The 19994-nt window shown below is 43.2% G+C and overlaps 1 protein-coding gene across 1 annotated transcript; it reads left to right on the top strand.

Moving 5' to 3' along the window:
- The first annotated feature begins 19314 nt into the window (after positions 1–19314).
- LOC117355779 (40S ribosomal protein S25-like) lies at positions 19315–19741 on the top strand. Its single transcript, XM_033934813.1, has one exon. The coding sequence runs from the start codon at positions 19318–19320 to the stop codon at positions 19693–19695; it is 378 nt and encodes a 125-aa protein (XP_033790704.1). The 5' UTR covers positions 19315–19317; the 3' UTR covers positions 19696–19741.
- Positions 19742–19994: the final 253 nt, after the last annotated feature.

Raw genomic sequence — 19994 nt, 5'->3', positions numbered from 1 at the left:
AGACCATGACATCCTTCTCCAAACACTAGATTCAATAGGAATATCAAAGTACTATCATGGTTTAAAGGCTTCCTACAATCCAGAACTTACAGAGTTAAAACAAACAAAGAAAAATCAGAACCATGGACCAACCCCTGTGGAGTACCCCAAGGATCACCTCTGTCGGCCACACTCTTCAACCTGTACATTGCTTCTTTCGGCCTCTGCCTAGACAAACAAGGCCTAACTCTTACAGCTATGCAGATGACATCACCATTCTCCTCTCCTTCGACCAACCAGCGCCCACCATGATAGGCACAATAAATAGAACGCTTGAAACAGTAGCAAAATGGATGACAGAACACAAACTAAAACTTAACCCGGACAAAACAAACTTTATCCTCCTAGAAAACAGCATAACCCCAACCTTAACAAACCTAGTAATAAACTCGATCTCATACCCCATACAACTCACGCTAAAACTCCTTGGAGTACTGATTGACAGAGGCTGCACCATGCAACCACAAATCAACAAAATAATAAAAACAGCATTCACAACTATGAGAAACCTAAGAGAAGTTCGAAAAATTATTCGATGGAAAACAATTCCAACTTTTGGTACAATCTCTAATCCTAGGCCTAATAGACTACTGCAATATACTATACCTCCCCTGCCCAGCAACCACGATAAAATAACAACAAACAATACAAAACACAGCCCTAAGACTCATCTACTTGTTGAAAAAATACGACCACATCACAGAGGCATACCAGGACTCACACTGGCTCCCAATACAAAGCAAGAATACACTTCAAATTCCATTGCCTATTATTTAAAGCTATAAATGGAGACAGCCCAACCTAATACAACAACCGACTAACTCAATCCACATTAACCAGACACAGGAGAACCCATACACTATTCACACACCTGCCAACCAAAAATGTCAAATGAAGAAAATATATGACAACCTACTGGCCACCAGAGCAGCAAAACTGGACAGACAACTCACCAATCTGCTGTCATCGACCACAGACTACAAAACCTTAAAAAAACGAAACAAAAACCCTACTCTTCAAAAAAATACATAAAACCTATATAACACAACCAGATTATCTCAGCAAAAAAAAAATGTTCAATCTACTTCTTATGTATTTCCAAATATCATGACAACTATATGTTACCCGCCTTATTTATTTAGCAGTATGACAATTCTTATGTAATCCGCCTTGAACTACCTTGACAATTCTTATGTAATCCGCCTCTGCTCCTGGGTTTGGCTCAGTCTTTTAAGTTCTCTTGAGTCTCTTCCTGGTTTCCTACTTCTCTCCCAGGGAGGAGAGAGGGGAGAGAAGTAGGAAACCAGGAAGAGTCTCAGGAGATCTTAAAAGACTGAGCCAGACCTAGGAGGAGAGGGGTGTGTGTTAATGGGAACCCAGGAGCTAGAGAAGCTGGTTGAAGGGCACTGACAGAATTTGTAGGAGGTAAGACTCTACTGCATTTCACAACCTTGCATTTGTTCTAGTGCCTGCTAAGACCTGGGATATAATGCTGCCTAACTGTTCCCTGCACCTGGACTAAAATACTGTTTGGGGCGTGGCACACGCCCTATGAGGAAGGGGACTTTTCTTGAGAAAGACTGGGGAGGAAAGCATAACTGTTTCCTTGTAAAAAAAACCCAAACTTCTAGAAGCCTGTGAAGGAACAGGCTCCGTTCTACTGTGGAATAAAAGTTTGTTTTTTTTCTTTGAATGCCCAGAGTGCGGTCTGTCTGTCCAACTATGCAACCCTTCTCCTGGACAAGCTGACGCACTCTATCACACCGCATAATAACTATGCGGTTTACAAAATTACATGCATACATATTTAAGAAATGCTAAACATGTTTCAACAAGACAAACACAAGAAGACATCCTAGAAGATGGAAAAACAAGATCCCAAAAAATCATTTACAAGACAGGAAAGCATTAACAGAAAATAGCATTAGCACAGGAAGGCATTGACAAATAATTGCGTTTTCAACGTTTTCTTAAAGTTCAATCTCTTATCACAGAATCGCAAAATTCCAGGCAGCGCATCCTATAGCTTGGCACCAGCCACAGACAGCATTATTGCCCCAATCTTAACATGAGAGACTTAACATCTTACCCTCCAAACTCAGTTTCATACTATTTTCAGATCTCAAACATTTTCTGGGTTGATAGATTTTTTAAAAAAACCAACAACCCTTTAGTTCCATAGGAGAAATGTGATATAAAATTTGCTGTATGATTGAAAGAATCTTAAACGGTATTCTCTGCTGCATAGGTAACCAATGCAATTGTTTCAACACTGGGGTTATACGAGTCATTCTTGAAACCCTGGTAATCAATCTTTCAGCAGAGTTAATTAACATCTGCAGTGGCCTCATCTTCACTTTAGTAACTCCCAAATAAAGAGAATTGCAATAGACCACTCTACTTAGTATTAATGCTTGCACCATACTACGGAAATCATATGCTGGTAACATAGGTTTTAATCTATATAACAACTGCAATTGCATATAACCCATCCAAATCGTTTTCAATATCCTGTTTCCCCGAAAATAAGATCTACCCCCAAAATATGCCCTAGTATGATTTTTAAAGATGCTCCTATTATAAGCCCTACCCTAAAAATAAGCCCTAGATAAGATCAACCCCTGAAGCCCCCCCTCAATGTCCCCGACACTCCCTGACTCCATCCCTGACACTAATGCTACCCGATTTGCCAAAAAAATTGGACTCATTGATTCAGCAATCCCCACCCCTGCTCGGAGTGGAGGTATGTCAGTCTCACGGTGAGAGGGTTGGTGGGGTTCTGCTGCACAGGGGAATGGGAGGGAGGGATAGAAAGATTCTGCACATGGGGGAGGGGAGAAAGAAAGAGGAAGAAATGGGGTGGAGGAGAGGAAGGGAGAGATGATTGTTGTACAATAAGACATCTCCCGAAAATAAGCCCTAATGCATTTTTTGGACTCAAAATTAATAAAAGACACTGTCTTATTTTCGGGGAAACACGGTATTTGCTTTTCCATGGTCAAACAGCTATCCAAACATACTCCCAATACCGTCATCTCTTTTTTAACTAATAGTTTCTCATCCATCACATCAACACTTTCTAACTCAGAGTTATCCGTTTGGCTTTTCACCAGTATCACCTCTGTTTTGTTAACATTTAATTTCAGATCATGTTCATCCATCCATCCCACAATCGTTTCCATATATCGTTGCAAACATTGCTCAGCAGTGAGTGCATCACTCACCGGAAAGAATAAAACATCATCGGCGTAAATTCGCTATTGCGCTCCCATCTCCTGAAACTTCGCCCCAAAGTAGACATATAAATATTAAACAGAATTGCAGAAAGAGCAGAACCCTGAGGTATGTATAGCTATTATTTATGTAGTTTTATTCTTTCCTTTACATCGTGGGGATTATTTTCACCACTCCATTTATCCTTCATTCTGGTTTTCAATCAACAATTCGCAACCTTTCACATCGGGTCGTAAATATTAGATTATCTCCAGTTCATGCACTTTTCTTCATCACTTTTCTTCTTATTTACATATACACATATTTTTTTCTCTCGTCATGCTTCATATTTATTATTTATTTATTTGATTTTAGATCCAGGGGCTTCCCTGGGCCGAATTGTCTGAAAAAATTTTTCTGGGGCCGCGCAAACACTGCAGCAAGACAGAGGAGGGAGTCGGCAGGACAGTAAACACCCGGGGGCAGCAGAGGAAAACACTGCATCAGCCTCGACCGGGGCCGCACAAAATACTTCACGGGGTCCCATGTGGCCCTTGGGCCGCAGGTTGGACACCCCTGTCTATATCATTCTCCCAGGCAAGCTCAGAAGAGTTTACATGAATTAATTCGAGCATTTTTCCCTGTCTGTCCCGATATTTCATTCACTTCATATGCACATTCACCTCTGTCTTCACTTCATATTGTTCACTCTTGCACCATTTCTATTGATTCACACTCAAATTCATACTCATTTTACATAAGGCTCATTTGCATACACATTTTTCTACGACCCCCCCAAGGAAAGCTATTTGAAGCCGCATAATTTGCATTTTATGCCTATGAGCTATATTGACTGCAGTTTGTTTGGAATAACTGCAATTTGTCTGGAATAATCTCATTCATTGGACATTGACTACATAGCTTGGTTTGTTTTCATCTTTGGTAGATGAGCTGGAGTGAACGTTGACAGAGACTTCAGTAGTTGGAACCTAAGCACAGTACCGGGCAGAGCTTTGGATTCTTGACCAGAAATAACTAAGGAGAAAAAAAAAAATGTTTTAGATTGAATCAGGTTGGACAGACTGGATGGACCATTCGGGTCTTTATTTGCTGTCATCTACTATGTTACTATGTTATGTTATGTTAACAATAAACTTTTTTTTATCCAGAACATTGGTTCCACAATTCTTTTTTGGTTGGTTTTACCATGGGGCATGCTCAGGCATCAGAGGGTAATTCTGGAATTTGCGCTCGCATCCCACATGCTAAAAAATAGATTTTAATTCTTAGTGCTGGGAGTGGGTTGGGGCAGAGAGAAGGTGTGTACTTCGTTAATCAGTTAACACAGGTACATCGCTGCGTGCTAACTGATTAGCGTACGGTTAGCGTATGAGCCTTTGCCACCTACAAAATGGATGGTGGTAGGGACTCGTGTGCTAATGGCCACACGCTAATGGGAAAATTAGCACACGGCCATTAATTAAAAAAAAAATAGAAAACTTGGCCATTTTATCTATGTGGTAAAAATGGTTTTAGCGTGCAAAAGTGACCTGCCTCAGGATATGCTGAAGCCTCTTTTTACTGCAGTTTGCTGTCTGCCTAACTTATCTGGATAGCAAACTGCATATTGTCAGTAGCCAGATAAATTCCAACACCGATTACATTATGCAGTATTCAGTACTGGTTCCTATGCGGATAATGATGCTGGACTGCTACAGGCAACATTTAAAAGGAAAAAAAAAAAAAAAAGACTGGCTGTGACACCTGAATATTGACCCAATTGCACCTAAAGAACGCAATTACCTTCTTTCTAGCAATTAACACCATCGATCGATGGATGCACTGAAGCCAGCCATCAGCATTCTGCTACCTACACCCCTGTAATTGCTCCCATCAGTAGCGATAAGTGGAACTGGTAAAAAACAGTTCTGGCTCTGCCGAACAAGAAGTGCGGGAATTAAAGAAGCAAGCTGGAGTTTCATGCAGCTTAATATAAAAAAACCAAAAAGGAAAAAAACAAACAAGAGAGAAAATATTGTTTTAAAAAACCTGAAGGCAGAAAAATAAAACAAAGCAAGACAGAGCAAAAGTAAAACACAGCAAGTCTTCAAAGGGCTTTTGTTGTATTGACACTACAATAGTGTCGCTTTATAAAAAAAAACTCTTTATGCTAAGGCTAATGGTGTCTTACATATCGTTATATAGTATCTCCTGCTCTTTATAGTAAACTTTGGTGGCATTGAACTGAAGTCTTGCCCCCAGGGCATATCTTGTACTGTATATCTGTCAAATTCTGCCATAAGGTATTCTCTCTGAAGAAACCCATTTGATGACTCCATGTCCATTTCTTAAAAGAAAATAAAACATAAGAATATTTTATGTCAATGCAGGATCAAAGATTCCGTTTGACAGTCCATCCAGCTATCTGGTGGACACGATGTCTTGCAAAGTTTAAGATATGTTTCCTGAAAATATCTACAGTCCTCCGCTCTGTTGTCTGGGCTAGCGGTGGCGAACCCATGGCCCGCGTGCCAGAGGAGACATTCAGAGCCCCCTCTGTGGGCACGCGCGCCATCGTCCCAGCACAGAGTTCGCCAGAGTTTGTTACTAGAAAGCCAGAGGGATGCGTGGCCAGGCATGCTCCCCTCCCCCTCGCCTCACGCGCCTGAGGACATTTCTCACATCGCCCGCCACTCTGCCCAGCAGACCAATGGGTGCGCTTCCTCCATCCCCCTGTCTGGGGTAAGGCGGGCGGCTCGCATGTGCCATGAGGGTGCAGCGTGGACAGCAGCCTGTTGAGTCTGTGGCGAAGGTGATTCCTGTGGTGGGGTTGGAGAGGAGCTAGGTTGGAGGGGAGCATAGCTCACAGCATGGCATAGCAGAGGGGAGCAGATTGTTGATTCAGGGAATATCCATTTATTTGGTGTTAACTACTAGTGTTAGCTATTTTTGGTTTATAGATAGATTTGTACTGGGTGCAAACTTTTACCTTTCAATTAAAAGTTGTTTGTATCATTGAAAGCTCTGTTTTTCTTTTAAGACAAAAGATATTAATGTATGAGTTGGTTTTTTTCTAAACTAAAATTTCAGTATTCAGGTTGAATTGCCGTGTTGTCACTTTGCGATGGATAAGTTGGTTTTTGGGTTGCAGTTTGGGCACTCGATCTCTAAAAGGTTCGCCATCACTGATCTGGGCTATTGAAATATAAATCAGTGGTACTGGGCTGAAAATTAACAGGTAGCAAATGTAACATAGCAACACTCACATTGGCCTCTGCAGTCCATATTATCTAGATGGAAGGGGACAGGGCAGTGTGGGTCCCGATGTGAAAACAGCTGCTGCCATATCTGATACAGAGTAGAGAATGACATGGTGACAAAATTCATCACCGTTCCCGTCCCCGCGGATAACCGCGGTAAACCATCTTCATGTCATTCTTTAAGGAGAGAGGGAAGAATCAAGAGTATGAATGGCCACAACCACTGACCCGCAAGCCTTGCTTTGAAGAATGCTGGTGTAGAAGGACTGAGGTTGAAACAGACACTACAGAATGACAGTCTCTGGTATCCAGAGCAGATCTTGTGATGTCATAATGCCTCATTCCACCAGTGCCTAAGAGCCAATCACATCAGTGATGTCACAATGGCTTCATGATCCTTGGCTCACATAAGAATCAGAGTATGAATGGCCACAACCACTGACCCGCAAGCTTTGCTTTGAAGAATGCTGGTGTAGAAGGACCGAGGCCGAAATAGACACTAGAAAATGACATGGGATTATTTCCCGCGGTTATCCGCGGGGACGGGAACGGTGATGAATTTTGTCACCGTGTCATTCTCTAATACAGAGGCTTTCGATCAGCCCCATGGATACCAAGATGGCTGACTACATGAATGAAGCTTTGGATCCTAGGAGTTTGCCATTTGGAATTTTAAGGGCTACATTTGACATGAATTTCAAAGAAGGAGGTGACGTTAATTTTCTGTTATCAGAGATATGCCATACTAACATACTTTTATTAACTCTGAATAGTTCATCCTGAGTTAATACTAGACGACACCATTGAATTTTTTATTTATTTATTTATTTATTCAATTTTCTATGCCGTTCTCCCAGGGGAGCTCAGAACGGTTTACATGCATTTATTCAGGTACTCAAGCATTTTTCCCTCTCTGTCCCGGCGGGCTCACAATCTATCTAACGTACCTGGGGCAATGGGGGGATTGAGTGACTTGCCCAGGATTACAAGGAGCAGCGTGGGTTTGAACCCACAACCTCAGGGTGCTGAGGTCGGAGCTTTAACCACTGCGCCACACTCTCCTCCCATTATTATTATGATGTCCTCTTTTGAATTTCTATTTTTGATGGAACTACACAAAACAGTTCGACCAGCTCCTTTCAGACTCCAGTGCCAAAGTAGCAGGGTGTTCCGTTATTTTCCTTGTCCCTGTCTTCCAGACATTGTGCAGAGAAAAAGAGGGAAGGAGTGAGCCTGGAGCTGAGAACAAGTTCTCTGCTGCCTTAACCAGCTCATCTTTCCTACTTCTTCCCCATGGTGTTCCGGAGGAGAGTGTGGTATAGTGGTTAGAGCCACAGCCTTAGAACCCTGAGGCTGTGGGTTCAAAACCCATGCTGCTCCTTGTGATGCTGGGCAAGTCACTTAATCCTCCTACCCTAGTTAGATTGTGAGTCAACCTAGGACAGATGGGGAAACTTGAAATTCTTTTATGTAAACTGCTTTGATTGTCGTTGTAAACCTTCAAAAAGGCCATATACAAGTCCCAATCCCTTTGGCTAGAATAGGGAGGATTCTGCCACTGAAGAACAATGGATAGACACAGCACGAATTTGAAACTTGTGAGTCACAGTGCTAATCTTCAAGGCTACAAGAAAGGGCTTGATGACTAGATTTTTGGATACTTCTGGCTAGAGAATGACACGGGGACAGATTTTTCCCCATCCCCGCTCATTCCATCCCATCCCTATGAGTTCTTTTCCTGTCCCTGCCCCATTCCTGCAAGCTCTGTCCTCATCTGCACAAGCCTCAAACACTTTAAAATCATAAGTAGCAACATTCTAGACTCGGATTGTGATGTCATAATACCTCATTGCACCAATGCCTAAGCTCTGTCCTCATCTGCACAAGCCTCAAACACTTTAAAATCATAAGTAGCAACATTCTAGACTCGGATTGTGATGTCATAATACCTCATTGCACCAATGCCTAAGCTCTGTCCTCACTTGCACAAGCCTCAAAAGCTTTAAAATCATAAGTAGCAACATTCTAGAGCTCAGATTGTGAATTCATAATGCCTCATTCCACCAATACCTAAGCTCTGTCCTCATCTGCACAAGCTTCAAACACTTTAAAGTCTTAAGTGTTTAAGGTTTGTGCAGTTAAGGCAGAGCTTACAAGAATGGGGCAGGGACAGCAATAGCCATAAAACTTGCGGGGATGAGAAAATTGAACGCAGAGTGCTTTGTTAGTGGGCATTTTCAATCCCATAGAGTTCATTTTTGGTTTGCAGTTTGGGTGTGTTTCTTTAGTGATATATTCTACACTTCTCCCTCAATATTCGAGGGGGTTAGGGGCAGAGCCAGCCCGCGAATATTGAATATTCGAAAATAACATTTGGGCCAGCTCTGACCCACCCCCCAGCATCCCGGACCTTACCTGGTGGTCTAGCGGGCTTTCGGGGCAGGAGACTACGGGAACTCATGGCAGCCATTTTGTATGAGTGATCTGCACGAGGCAGGAGCGTAGGAAGATCGCTCCTACCCGGAAAGCATGCTTGACCACCAGGTACGGTCTGGGAAGGTCCGGGATGCAGTGTTTCTTCCCCCCACAAAAATAAATTGCAAATAACCGAATCCACGGATACTGAAACTGCGGATTTGGAGGGAGCAGCAGATGAACATATGTCATCAAAAGTCTGGACCCACAGTTACACCTGCTATATATACTAACCAGAATGGAAAAATTTCTCTTTCGACCTGGAGCATTGGATGTTTTTTTGTGCTGCTATCTGGCATCTGAGTGCATGTTCAGATCCCAGTTATGTTCAAACAATTTTCTCTTCACACACTAAGCCTCCCTAGAGCCTCTAGTGCTCCATTCCCACCTCCTCTGCTCCCTTCTTGCCCTATCTTCTTGAGAACTCTCTATTCCTTAATCCACCAGCCTATTAATCTAATCTTCCATTTGTGAGTCACACAAACCTATTCAAGCTCTAGGCGACTGATCAGTGATCAAGAGGGAAAAGGGGGAAGAGGGGAACGTGAGAAGCAAGGGAAAGGCAAGAGAAGGGGGGTCTCGGTGGAGAGAGGGAAGATAGGCAGGAGCAAAAAGCATCTCTAGAACTTTCAATAACTAGCTTTTAACTTTGTTAATTCTACTCAATTTGTAGCATCTTTTAATCATTGTAAACCGCATAGAACCTCACGGTCCTGCGGTATATAAACTGTTTTTATTATTTTCCGATTTTTCCGGAATGAGGTGTGGTCGGCCTCCTTCCTGATTGCATCAGGGAGGTCATTCCGGGTTTCTACACCCAGGTAGCATGGAGTGGAAGATTCGCTTGTAGTGGAGGTTTAGCTGAATTCTGTTAAGGATTCTTCTGGATGTGGACCAAGCCGTTGAAAATAACAAGGGGGAAATTTATCAAAGGGTGCTAACTGATTTAGCACACGCTAACGATTAGTATGTGATAAATGCTCAGATACCCATAGACATATTATGGGCGTCTTAGCATTTAGAGTGCACTAAATCAGCGCCACTTGATGAATTCCACCGTTCCCTTTATATAGCCCATTCCATCCATTCCTGCCCCTCTTCCCATGCAATTGTTTCCTTGTCTTTTGTTATTTGTAATTTAAACAATATTTCTGTGCAAATATGTCTGTAAATGTTGCTTCATTACGATGGACGTTAAACTATGACTATGGTACCCTGATTTATGTGAAAATTTTCTAACATTTCTCTCCTCTTTATTGAACGAAAAAGAGGGCTTCTGACACTGCAGGTCACTAATATCTTTAATGTTTAGCAGTTCCTATGCCTTTGCTGTGGTTCCGTCCTGGAGTTTGCCTGCTCAGGAGACTTTTGAATTATTTATAGATGACATTTTGTTCTCAACCTCTTATGGAAACAATCGGCTTTCATCTGAAACCTTAAATCACTCTTTTTATCTGTAGTACAGTAAGATATGTGATCAATAAAAACAGTGCATTCTAATTCCTTTACAGGCTATGAAACCTTATCAACATGTCTGTAATGCAAAATCTAGGCAACTATAACATGGTCAACAAAAATATTGGCAACATAGTGGGCGGCAGAAGATACCAGTAAATATCAACTGGTTCGTCTACCTGCTCTGCGTTTCCTGTCTACACTGCTGCAGCGACGAATATCTCACAGCTGCCAGCTATGCAAACGTGACTAGGGTTTACCAGATTGTCCGGATTTCCCCGAACATGTCCTCCTTTGCGAGGATGTGGCTGTGAGTCCGGACGGCTTTTCAAAACCTGGCACTTTGTCCGGGTTTCGAAAAACTTCCTCAAAATCGCGTCGGGCAGGAGGGCATACGCGGATGCCACGTGATGATGTCATGCGCACGCATGCTTGCGCGGATGCCCTCCTGCCTGACGAGAGCAGGCAGGGGGAAAGGGGGGGGGACGGGACTAGGGCGTAACGGGGCAGGATGGATGGAACGGGGTGAATCTAGGGGTCTGGATTTTACTAAAGTAAAATCTGGTAACCCTAAACGTGACCACCTGCAAGATATTTTTCATATTCCAGTCAGGTTGGTTGGTTAGGTCAACTACCATTTTGAATAGAGGAGCATATAAGTTTCCATGATTAAACCAACAGTGCACCCCTTCCCCAAACTTTCAAACTGTCCTTGCCTCTCCTTTTGAAATTTGTCGCAAGCGTGCTTAAATGCTGTCACTTCGATTTCTATCATTTCTGCTATAGATATTTTCTTATTTTCGACTATTTCTCATTTCTTCTACTACTTCGCATGCTAATGATGTTATTAGAGATAAGCATCACTGGGCTTCTCTGTCCCTCTAACCCAGTGTCTATCAAACTCTCTCGAGCCGGGGCACGCTAAAGGTAGTGGCCACGACTTGAGGCGCCCAGAAGTGCGCGGACGTCACTGTGATGACATCACGCGTAGGTGTGACATCATCACGTTGACGTCCGCGCATGTCCAGAGGCCTTCCAGATGGGCCCTGAGATGCCAGTAGGGGGTGCCAGCAGGGAAGAGGGCCGGAGAGAAGGAGAGGCACTGGCGCCAGCTGATTGCCTACAGCAGTGTTTCTCAACTACTTCCAGCTAAGTACCCCCTAAGTCTAACAAATATCAACAGAGTACCCCAACCACAGACCTCCCTAGGCCCACCCAAGCTCTGCCCCAGATCCCATCCCCTTTACTAATTGTAATGCAATTTTTTTCCATTCATTTTGCATATACACAGCAGATATAAATGCTCAAAACTGACACATTTCAATCACTATATTGAAAATAAAATCATTTTACCTACCGGCGATCCTCTGTAGGCTGCTGTAATTAGCTTTAAAGGTGAGACCGGGAGGCCAGGTGGGAAGCCGGAGGACGCTAGAGAGAAGGGGGAAACATGCAGGCCTTCGGCGAATCGGGCAGCGCTGGTGCTGTATCACGCAGGGAACTCAGCTGCCAGGCGCCTCTCTCCCTCCTCAGTGTGCCATGGCACACTTGGAATCTGAGGAGGCACGCTAGTGTGTCTCGGCACACAGTTTGAGATACACTGCTCCAACCAGTGGCGTTGCGAGGGTGAGAGGCGTCCGGATTGGTGGAGTCCTTCCTTCGCCCTCTTCTACACTCCCCCCATCCGCTCCTACATCGCTCCTTCCTACCCCCGCGTGCGCATATGCCCCTTCCTTTCGCCCGTACCTCCTTAACGCTCCCGGTGCGATCAGCAACCCCAACCTGCTGCTCGCGCTAGTGCTGGCTCTTCCTCTGATGCCATTTCCTAGGCGCAGGTCCAGGATATGATGTCTGAGGACAAGTCGATGCTGGTGCGAGCGGCAGGCTAGGGTTGCTGCTCGCTCTGGGGGCATTTACAGATTCCAAACAAATGCTAGATTTTATACTGGCAAGGGAAAATCATGTAGTAGTTAATCGTCCCACAGAGGTACCTTAACCAGTCAGTCGCAGTGAATTGGACACCTTCTAAGATCTGAAGTCATTTCTTTTTTTTTATCATATTTCTCAGATGGCCTTTCCTTTATATTGTGGGCTAAAGATGTTGATTTTATTAGTTCTTGATGCTTAGGGCTCCTTTTACAAAGCCGCGCTAGTGGTTTAACGTGCGTAATATTATTTATTTTATTTTATTTTATTTATTCGATTTTTAGCCCGTCCTCCCAAAGGAGCCCAGAACGGGTTACAAAGTACATCCATAATAATCTATACAGAGCAGAGATGACATAGTTTACATAAATTACAATATAGATGACAGTTTACATAAATTACAATATAGACATAACAATAAAACATATGTACTAAGTAGCATCTGGTGAAATTAAGTGACATAGGTGCGTTGACTGGGTGGCATTTCAGGGTGAATGACTTTAAGGCGCTGGGTTAGTAAAGAGGAAGGTTTTCACGGCCTTCCCGAAGTTCCAGAGTCCATCTAGTGATCTGACAGATGGAGGGATTGTGTGCCAAAGTTTGGGTATGAAATGTGAGTAGAAGCGTTTGCGGGCGGTTTAGCGCATGCTAAACCGCCAGCTGCGCTAGCTGCTACCGCCTCCTCTTGAGCAGGTGGTAGTTTTTCGGCCAGCGCTGGGGTTAGCGCGTGATTAAAAGTTACACGCGCTATATCCGATAGCGCGGCTTTGTAAAAGGAGCCCTTAGTTTATTTCCTAATAACATTGTGATGTATTTCTTTCATTTATGCCAGGGGTAGGGCACTCCGGTCCTCGAGAGCCGTATTCCAGTCGGGTTTTCAGGATTTCCCCAAATGAATTTGCATGAGATCTATTTGCATGCACTGCTTTCAATGCATATTCATTGGGGAAATCCTGAAAACCCGACTGGAATAAGGCTCTCGAGGACTTGAGTTCTCTACCCCTGATTTATGCTGTTAATTGCGGAATATATATCTTCAAAATTTGAAAAAATAAAAATATAAAAAACTCAAAACCATACAGCTAACAAGCTACAATTTGCACTGGATTTATCCTAATTTGACACTTACTAGGGAACTAATACCAATATGCATTATATACAGTTTATAGGATAAATTTGAGATAGTTACAGTGCAAGATTTATCAATATAACCCTCTCCTTTACAAAGTCACGCTAGCGTTTTTAGTGCCTGCCACATAGAATTCCTATGAGCATCAGAGTTCTTACTTCTGTGGCTAGCGCTAAAAATGCTAGCGCAGATTTGTAATAGAGGGCCTAAGTTTTTATCCAAATGTGACACATAATCGATATACATTAATATTGCTTTGTAATCTTTCGGCCTTAGGCAGAGGGGTTACATAAAGAGGTGTGTTTTTATGGCTTTTCTAAATTTGATCTACCTGTAATAATTTTCAGAGTCAAAGCCCTTTATATGTGGCACAGTGGTTAAAGCTACAGCCTCAGCACCCTGAGGGTGTGGGTTCAAACCCACGCTGCTCCTTGTGACCCTGGGCAAGTACATTAGATAGATTGTGAGCCCACCAGGACAGACAGGGAAAAATGCTTGAGTATCTGAATAAATTGATGTAAACCATTCTGAGCTCCCCTGGGAGAGAATAGTATAGGAAATTGAATAAATAAATACTGTGATGAGTTTCAGCCTGTTAGCCTCTGGTATTGTGACATCATAATGCCTCATTCCACCCATGCCTAAGAGCCAACTTCATCAGTGATGTCACAATGGCTTGATTGTCCTCCTATACTTGATTCACTTTTACTACATTTTGATTTCTAGAGTAGTGCAGTGGTTAAAGCTACAGCCTCAAACCCATGCTGCTCCCTGTGACCCTGGGCAAGTCACTTAATCCCCTGATTGCCCCAAATATATTAGCTAGATTGTGAGCCCGCTGGTACAGACAGGGAAAAATGCTTGAGTACCTGAATAAATTCATGTAAACCATTCTGAGCTCCCCTGGGAGAACAGTATAGAAAGTTGAATAAATAAATATATTCATCACATTCACCATATCCTCTGTCCACAGATTCCACAATTTAATTATGAACTATGTTAAAAAAAAAAAAAATATATATATATATATATATATGTGTGTATATATAGGGACAATTCTGGAAACTGGCACCTCAGTCTAGGTGCCTCAATGCCGTACACTTCACACCAGTTCTTTGATGGCATCTCGGTGCCAGAATTGGTATAGAATTGTATTAAGAAAAGATGGCTGGACAGATGCAGACAATCACAGAGCCTGGAAATACACTGCTTAATGCAGAAAATCCTCTGGCTTAGCAATCCATTTCATCTACAATACCATCTAGCTGCTATACCACTGGTTAGCTGATTCGACACATGGTACGTGGGTCATCATTTTCCACTACTACTGTATATCTAGGTGAAAGTCCTTATATATGGATGACCAATTGACTCATACAGACTACTACAAAATTGGGACGTTGTTTCAATTTCCAGTAACTATTGTTTTTGGGGGTGTTTTTTTTTTTTTAGTTCAATCATCTTTATTAAGAGTTTTGTAAAATATACAACAATGGTGTAACAATGACCCATTGTTTTTATGGTTTTATATTTATGTTATTAATAAAAATCTGTTCGTGTCCAAGTTTATTAGGTTTTTATTTACTGCCTATCAAGGTTATTGAAGCAGTTTTACAACCAGGTACTTAAGCATTTTCCCTAACTGTCCTCAGTGGGATCACAAACTATCTAATGTACCTGGGGCTAAGGAGGACTGAGTGACTTGCCCAGCGTCAGAAGGAGCAGCAACCCCAGGGTGCCGAGGCTGTAGCTCCAACCACCGCGCCACAGACTCCTCTGGCTCACCTACTCCACTTTACCGTTTTTTTGGGATGTTGGTTTTCCTTCGGGGAAAACCCAGACCCATGGCCACGCCCCCAGGACTGCCCAGTTCTGTCTCTGTCACGCACTCTTCTTCCCCCAGCCCCGTCCCCAGACGGCATGTGCCGGATTTTGAAAATCCATCCAGAACCCCGGACATATCCTCAAAGGAAGGACATGTCCAAGGAATCCGGATGTCTGGTAACCCTATTTTGGTGTCTTCTGGACTAGTGCCTAGGGGCATGGCTCTACAATAAACATAAAACCAAAGGCTTATCATGCTTCGTTCAATGTCACAAAATCTTCTCGTTGTACCTTCTTTAAAATTAATCAACACGTTGCGTTCCAATAACTTTGCTGTCACTGCCCCTACTCTCTGGAATTCGCTGCCAAATCATTTGCGCAGTGAATCTGAAATAAAACAATTCAAATCAAAATTAAAAACGTTTCTGTTCCAGGATGCCTTTGGACAATAACTGTCCTCTTAAGGACAAAAAAACAAACAAACAAATTTTATTGCTTTTTACCCTAACCTATTGTATTTTCCTTTTTTGTTTTGCTTTCTCTTTTACAATTGTAATTCTTCCCTTTCTCTCCTATTGTTTGAAGTAAGTCAATTTGTCTTATTATGTGTTTTATTAAGATGTTTTGGTTTTATTTAGTACCCCTGATTTTTAATGTTTTTATGTCAATTTTATATTGTACACTGCTTAGAAATTTGATTAAGCGGTTAAAATTTTTTTTTAATAAACTTGAAACTAGAAGTACTCAATGAAACAATGCCAATGTGGACTAAATATTTATTTATTTAATAATTAGCGAAATGACATGCAAGCACACAAAATAAATACTATTCAGGTTATACAAAAGATATAGCCGTGCATTACAGCAAACTAGATATCTGAATGTACATTCTGGTACAGTACTATAAATATTCCTGAGAAGAGAATATTGACAGCCAAATGTATTTTTAGCTCGTAAGCCATGCCCATGAGAATAACACTGTCTTTGGCAGAAGAGTAAGCTATCTAAAATCCCTAACTATAGTAGTAAACCTCGCATTCTCACCGTGATCACACTTCACAGCGGTCTTCTGGATGAAGGGCAGGATTCTGTCCTTCTGGCTCAAGCTGGCCAGATAGCAGCTGGTTTGTGCAAGTCCCAGAACCCAGCCAACCCTAGCAGCTAGTGTCTCACACAAGGTTAGAAGCTGTAATTATCAACTTGTCCTTTTTAACGCGGTGTAGGCAGAGGCTCAGAACTTAGATGGTATGGAGTAGAGAATGACACGGGGAAAAATTCTGTCCCTGTCACCGGACCACCATTCTCTGCACCGCCCCGTCCTCGCTGGTCCTTTCACCGCCCCGTCCCTGTCTCTGCCGTCCCTTTCCCCGCTGTCTCTTTCACCGCCCCGTCACCGTCCCCGTCTTCAGCGATTTCTCCTCTCCATCCCCCCCATCCCCAGCACCCTTCACGCGGTCCAGCAGCTCCCTCCCGCCGGCCAGCCGTGCATTTCCCTCCCTCCCTCCCTCCTTTTCCCTTACCTTTTCTTTTTGAAACTGGCGATTTCTATAAGGCTACGAGCTGTATTACAGCCGGAGCCTTGAAGTCGCGTCGGGTTGCCTGCTAGAAAAGTCTCGTCCGATGCAACCGGAAACAGGAAGTTGCGTCAGAGGAGACTTTTTCTGACAGGCAACGCGACGCGACTTCAAGGCTCCGGCTGTAATACAGCTCGTAGCCTTATAGAAATTGCCAGTTTCAAGAAGAAAAGGTAAGGGCAAAGGAGGGAGGGAGATGCATGGACGGCCGGCGGGAGAGAGTGGGCTGCCGGATCGAACGCTCGTTCACTGTGCGTTCACTACTTTTTCACCGCCCCGTGCTACCATTCACCGCTCCACGGGGCGGTGAATGGCCTTGTCCCCGAACTCACGGTGACCTTTTTTTTTAGTCACCGTTTTGGCGGGATACCCGCAGCTAGCCGCGGATAACAACCACCGTGTCATTCTCTAGTATGGAGAAACAGTGAGCTCTCCGATCTACACCCGCTGTCACATCATGCCATATTCTTCTTTTTCTTTTGCTCACATAAAGTCTGGTCCCAGACTTCAGTCCACTGTTCTCAGGTGATCTTGGCCCATTCAAATCACCTATTCCCCCCCTGTCCGGGAGACAAAAAGCAGGCCTGGAGACAGTTAAGTAATGTTGTTTCAGACTTCCTCCTTGGCAAGGTGTCAGGTCAAAAGCGCGCCGGGACAAAGGCGCACCCAGACAATTGAGCGCAGCGTGGAGGTGCGCGCCGCAGAAAATTACTGTTTTTAGGGCTCCGACGGGGGTGTGTGTGGGGGGAACCCCCCCCCACTTTACTTAATAGAGATCGCGCCGCGTTGTGGGGGGTTTGGGGGGTTGTAACCTCCCACATTTTACTGAAAACTTCACTTTGTCCCTGTTTTTAGGGAAAAAGTTAAGTTTACAGTAAAATGTGGGGGGGTTACAATCTCTATTGCGATCTCTATTAAGTAAACTGGGGGGTTCCCCAACAAAACCCCCCATCGGAGCCCCTAAAAACAGTAATTTTCTTCGGCGCGCGCCTCCATCTTGCGCTCAGTTGTCGGCGCGCGCCTTTGTCTTTCGCGGGGTTGTCTATGAACCCCTTGCCACCAACCAAGAAGGCCCACAAGTAGGATTACCAGACGTCCGGATTTCCCCAGACATGTCCAGGGGTCCTGATGGCTTTTCAAAACCCGGCAAATCACTATCGGGCAGGAGCACATCCACGCATGTCACGTGTGTGCGTGTGATGTCATCATGTTGTATCCGCACATGTGCAGATGCGCTCCTGCCCAACGAGAGCTGGTAACCCTACCCACAAGTCTTAACTCATATTTGTGTCGGTGTAAATCTGTCTTGTTAGCAACTTCACAGTCAGAGATGAAGTGCAGATGCTCCTTGGTATACCAGTGTCCTCCTGTTGGCAGGCAGCCATGACAGTGTAGTTCAGGCCTAGTCAGACTTTGGTCCAGTCCTCAGTTGCACAAAAGGTGACATACTAGGGACATCCCTACAGAATACTAGTGTAAGATTGCATTGGTTCACTCATGTGTAAGTGCATCCTCTTACACCATGTCATTGTCACCTAGGCTCGTCAAGTGATATGCATAATTTATAGCAGCCCATAACCTATGCGTGTATCTGAGAGACACTTCCATGGCCTGATTCTATAAAGTCTGCCTAAAGTCAGGGGCCGATATCAGCACCAATTCTGTAAAATTTAGGCGCCCATTATAGAATCACACTCAGAACCCTAACATTTAGGCATTCCCAATTTATTCCAGGGTTTTCTATGCCTAAAGTTAGGTGCTGACACCAGAGCTGATTGACAAGCACGCCCTAACCATGCCCAATTTTAATGTAGGCGCTTTGGGCTAGGCACCTACATTTTATAGAATTGAGTTTTTGAGTTAGGTGCCTAATTTTTAATTAAGTCAAATTAAGGCCAATTGTGAGGTGCTGAGCATCAGTATCAGTACTGATTTTGCCTATTGTTGAATTAAAGTAGGTACCAATATTAGCGTCTAACTTTAGGCGGACTTTATAGAATCAGGCCTATGGCATTTAGATGCTACCTTATAGAATGGTACCTAGTGTACATAGGTGCCTACCTCTAGTGCCTTTGACGCACATACCTGGCGCCTACCTCTAGGCTCCACTTTATGGAATTGTCCACTATGTTTTATTAAAACTTGTTGTACCACTTGTTCTTACGACAGGTCCAATAAAAGAAAAGAACACCAATAAAAATGGATAGAAAAGACCTATAACACACAATACTCACGCCTAGACGGGACAGATCTATAACACTCAAAACTTTCACACACTCAAACTCTTAAAAAGAATGTTACTACTATTTTTTAATCTTTATTGATTTTTAAGCTTTGACAATGCAATACAATTATCTGAACATAAATATTTCATAAAACGCATTATTAAACATACAATTTATACTTAGAACAAGTTTGCACCATGCCACCCAAAGATGACAAGAAGAAGAAAGATGCAGGCAAGTCTGCCAAGAAGGACAAAGACCCCGTAAACAAATCTGGTGGAAAAGCCAAAAAGAAGAAGTGGTCCAAGGGAAAAGTGAGGGACAAACTAAACAACCTGGTTCTCTTTGACAAAGCTACATATGACAAACTGTGTAAAGAAGTTCCAAACTACAAGCTCATCACACCTGCTGTGGTCTCAGAGAGGCTGAAAATCAGGGGTTCTCTAGCCAGAGCCGCTCTTCAGGAGCTGCTCAACAAAGGGCTAATTAAACTAGTATCCAAGCACCGGGCCCAGGTGATTTACACAAGAAACACCAAAGGAGGAGATGTCCCTGCTAGCACAGAAGAAGCATAAAGGAGGTTTTCTGCTGGCGTTCATGGAAATTTTTTTGTAAACATGAGAAAATAAAAACCAGAAATGGTAAAAAAAAAAAAAAAAAAAAGAACAAACATTTTCTCTTACAAAATTACTACAATAAGACAAATTATGTAATTATAATATTATAATTAAGTATTTTAATAAATAAGATATCTTTCCCTCCACCCTCCCTCCCCTGGATGTGTAAGGAATTCTACCTGTTACTACTATTTGGGTTTTTGCCAAGTACTATTTGGGTTTTTGCCAAGTGTGATCTGGAGTGGCCACTGTTGGAT

The sequence above is a fragment of the Geotrypetes seraphini genome, chromosome 2 (assembly GCF_902459505.1).
Source record: "Geotrypetes seraphini chromosome 2, aGeoSer1.1, whole genome shotgun sequence".
NCBI classification, from domain to species: domain Eukaryota; kingdom Metazoa; phylum Chordata; class Amphibia; order Gymnophiona; family Dermophiidae; genus Geotrypetes; species Geotrypetes seraphini.
Note: the sequence above shows the minus strand (reverse complement) of the source record. Positions and strands in the feature narration are given on the sequence as shown.

Bases quoted from the DNA above. Each gene is read 5' to 3' on its own strand.
- LOC117355779 (XM_033934813.1), top strand. From the start codon at position 19,318: ATGCCACCCAAAGATGACAAGAAGAAGAAAGATGCAGGCAAGTCTGCC.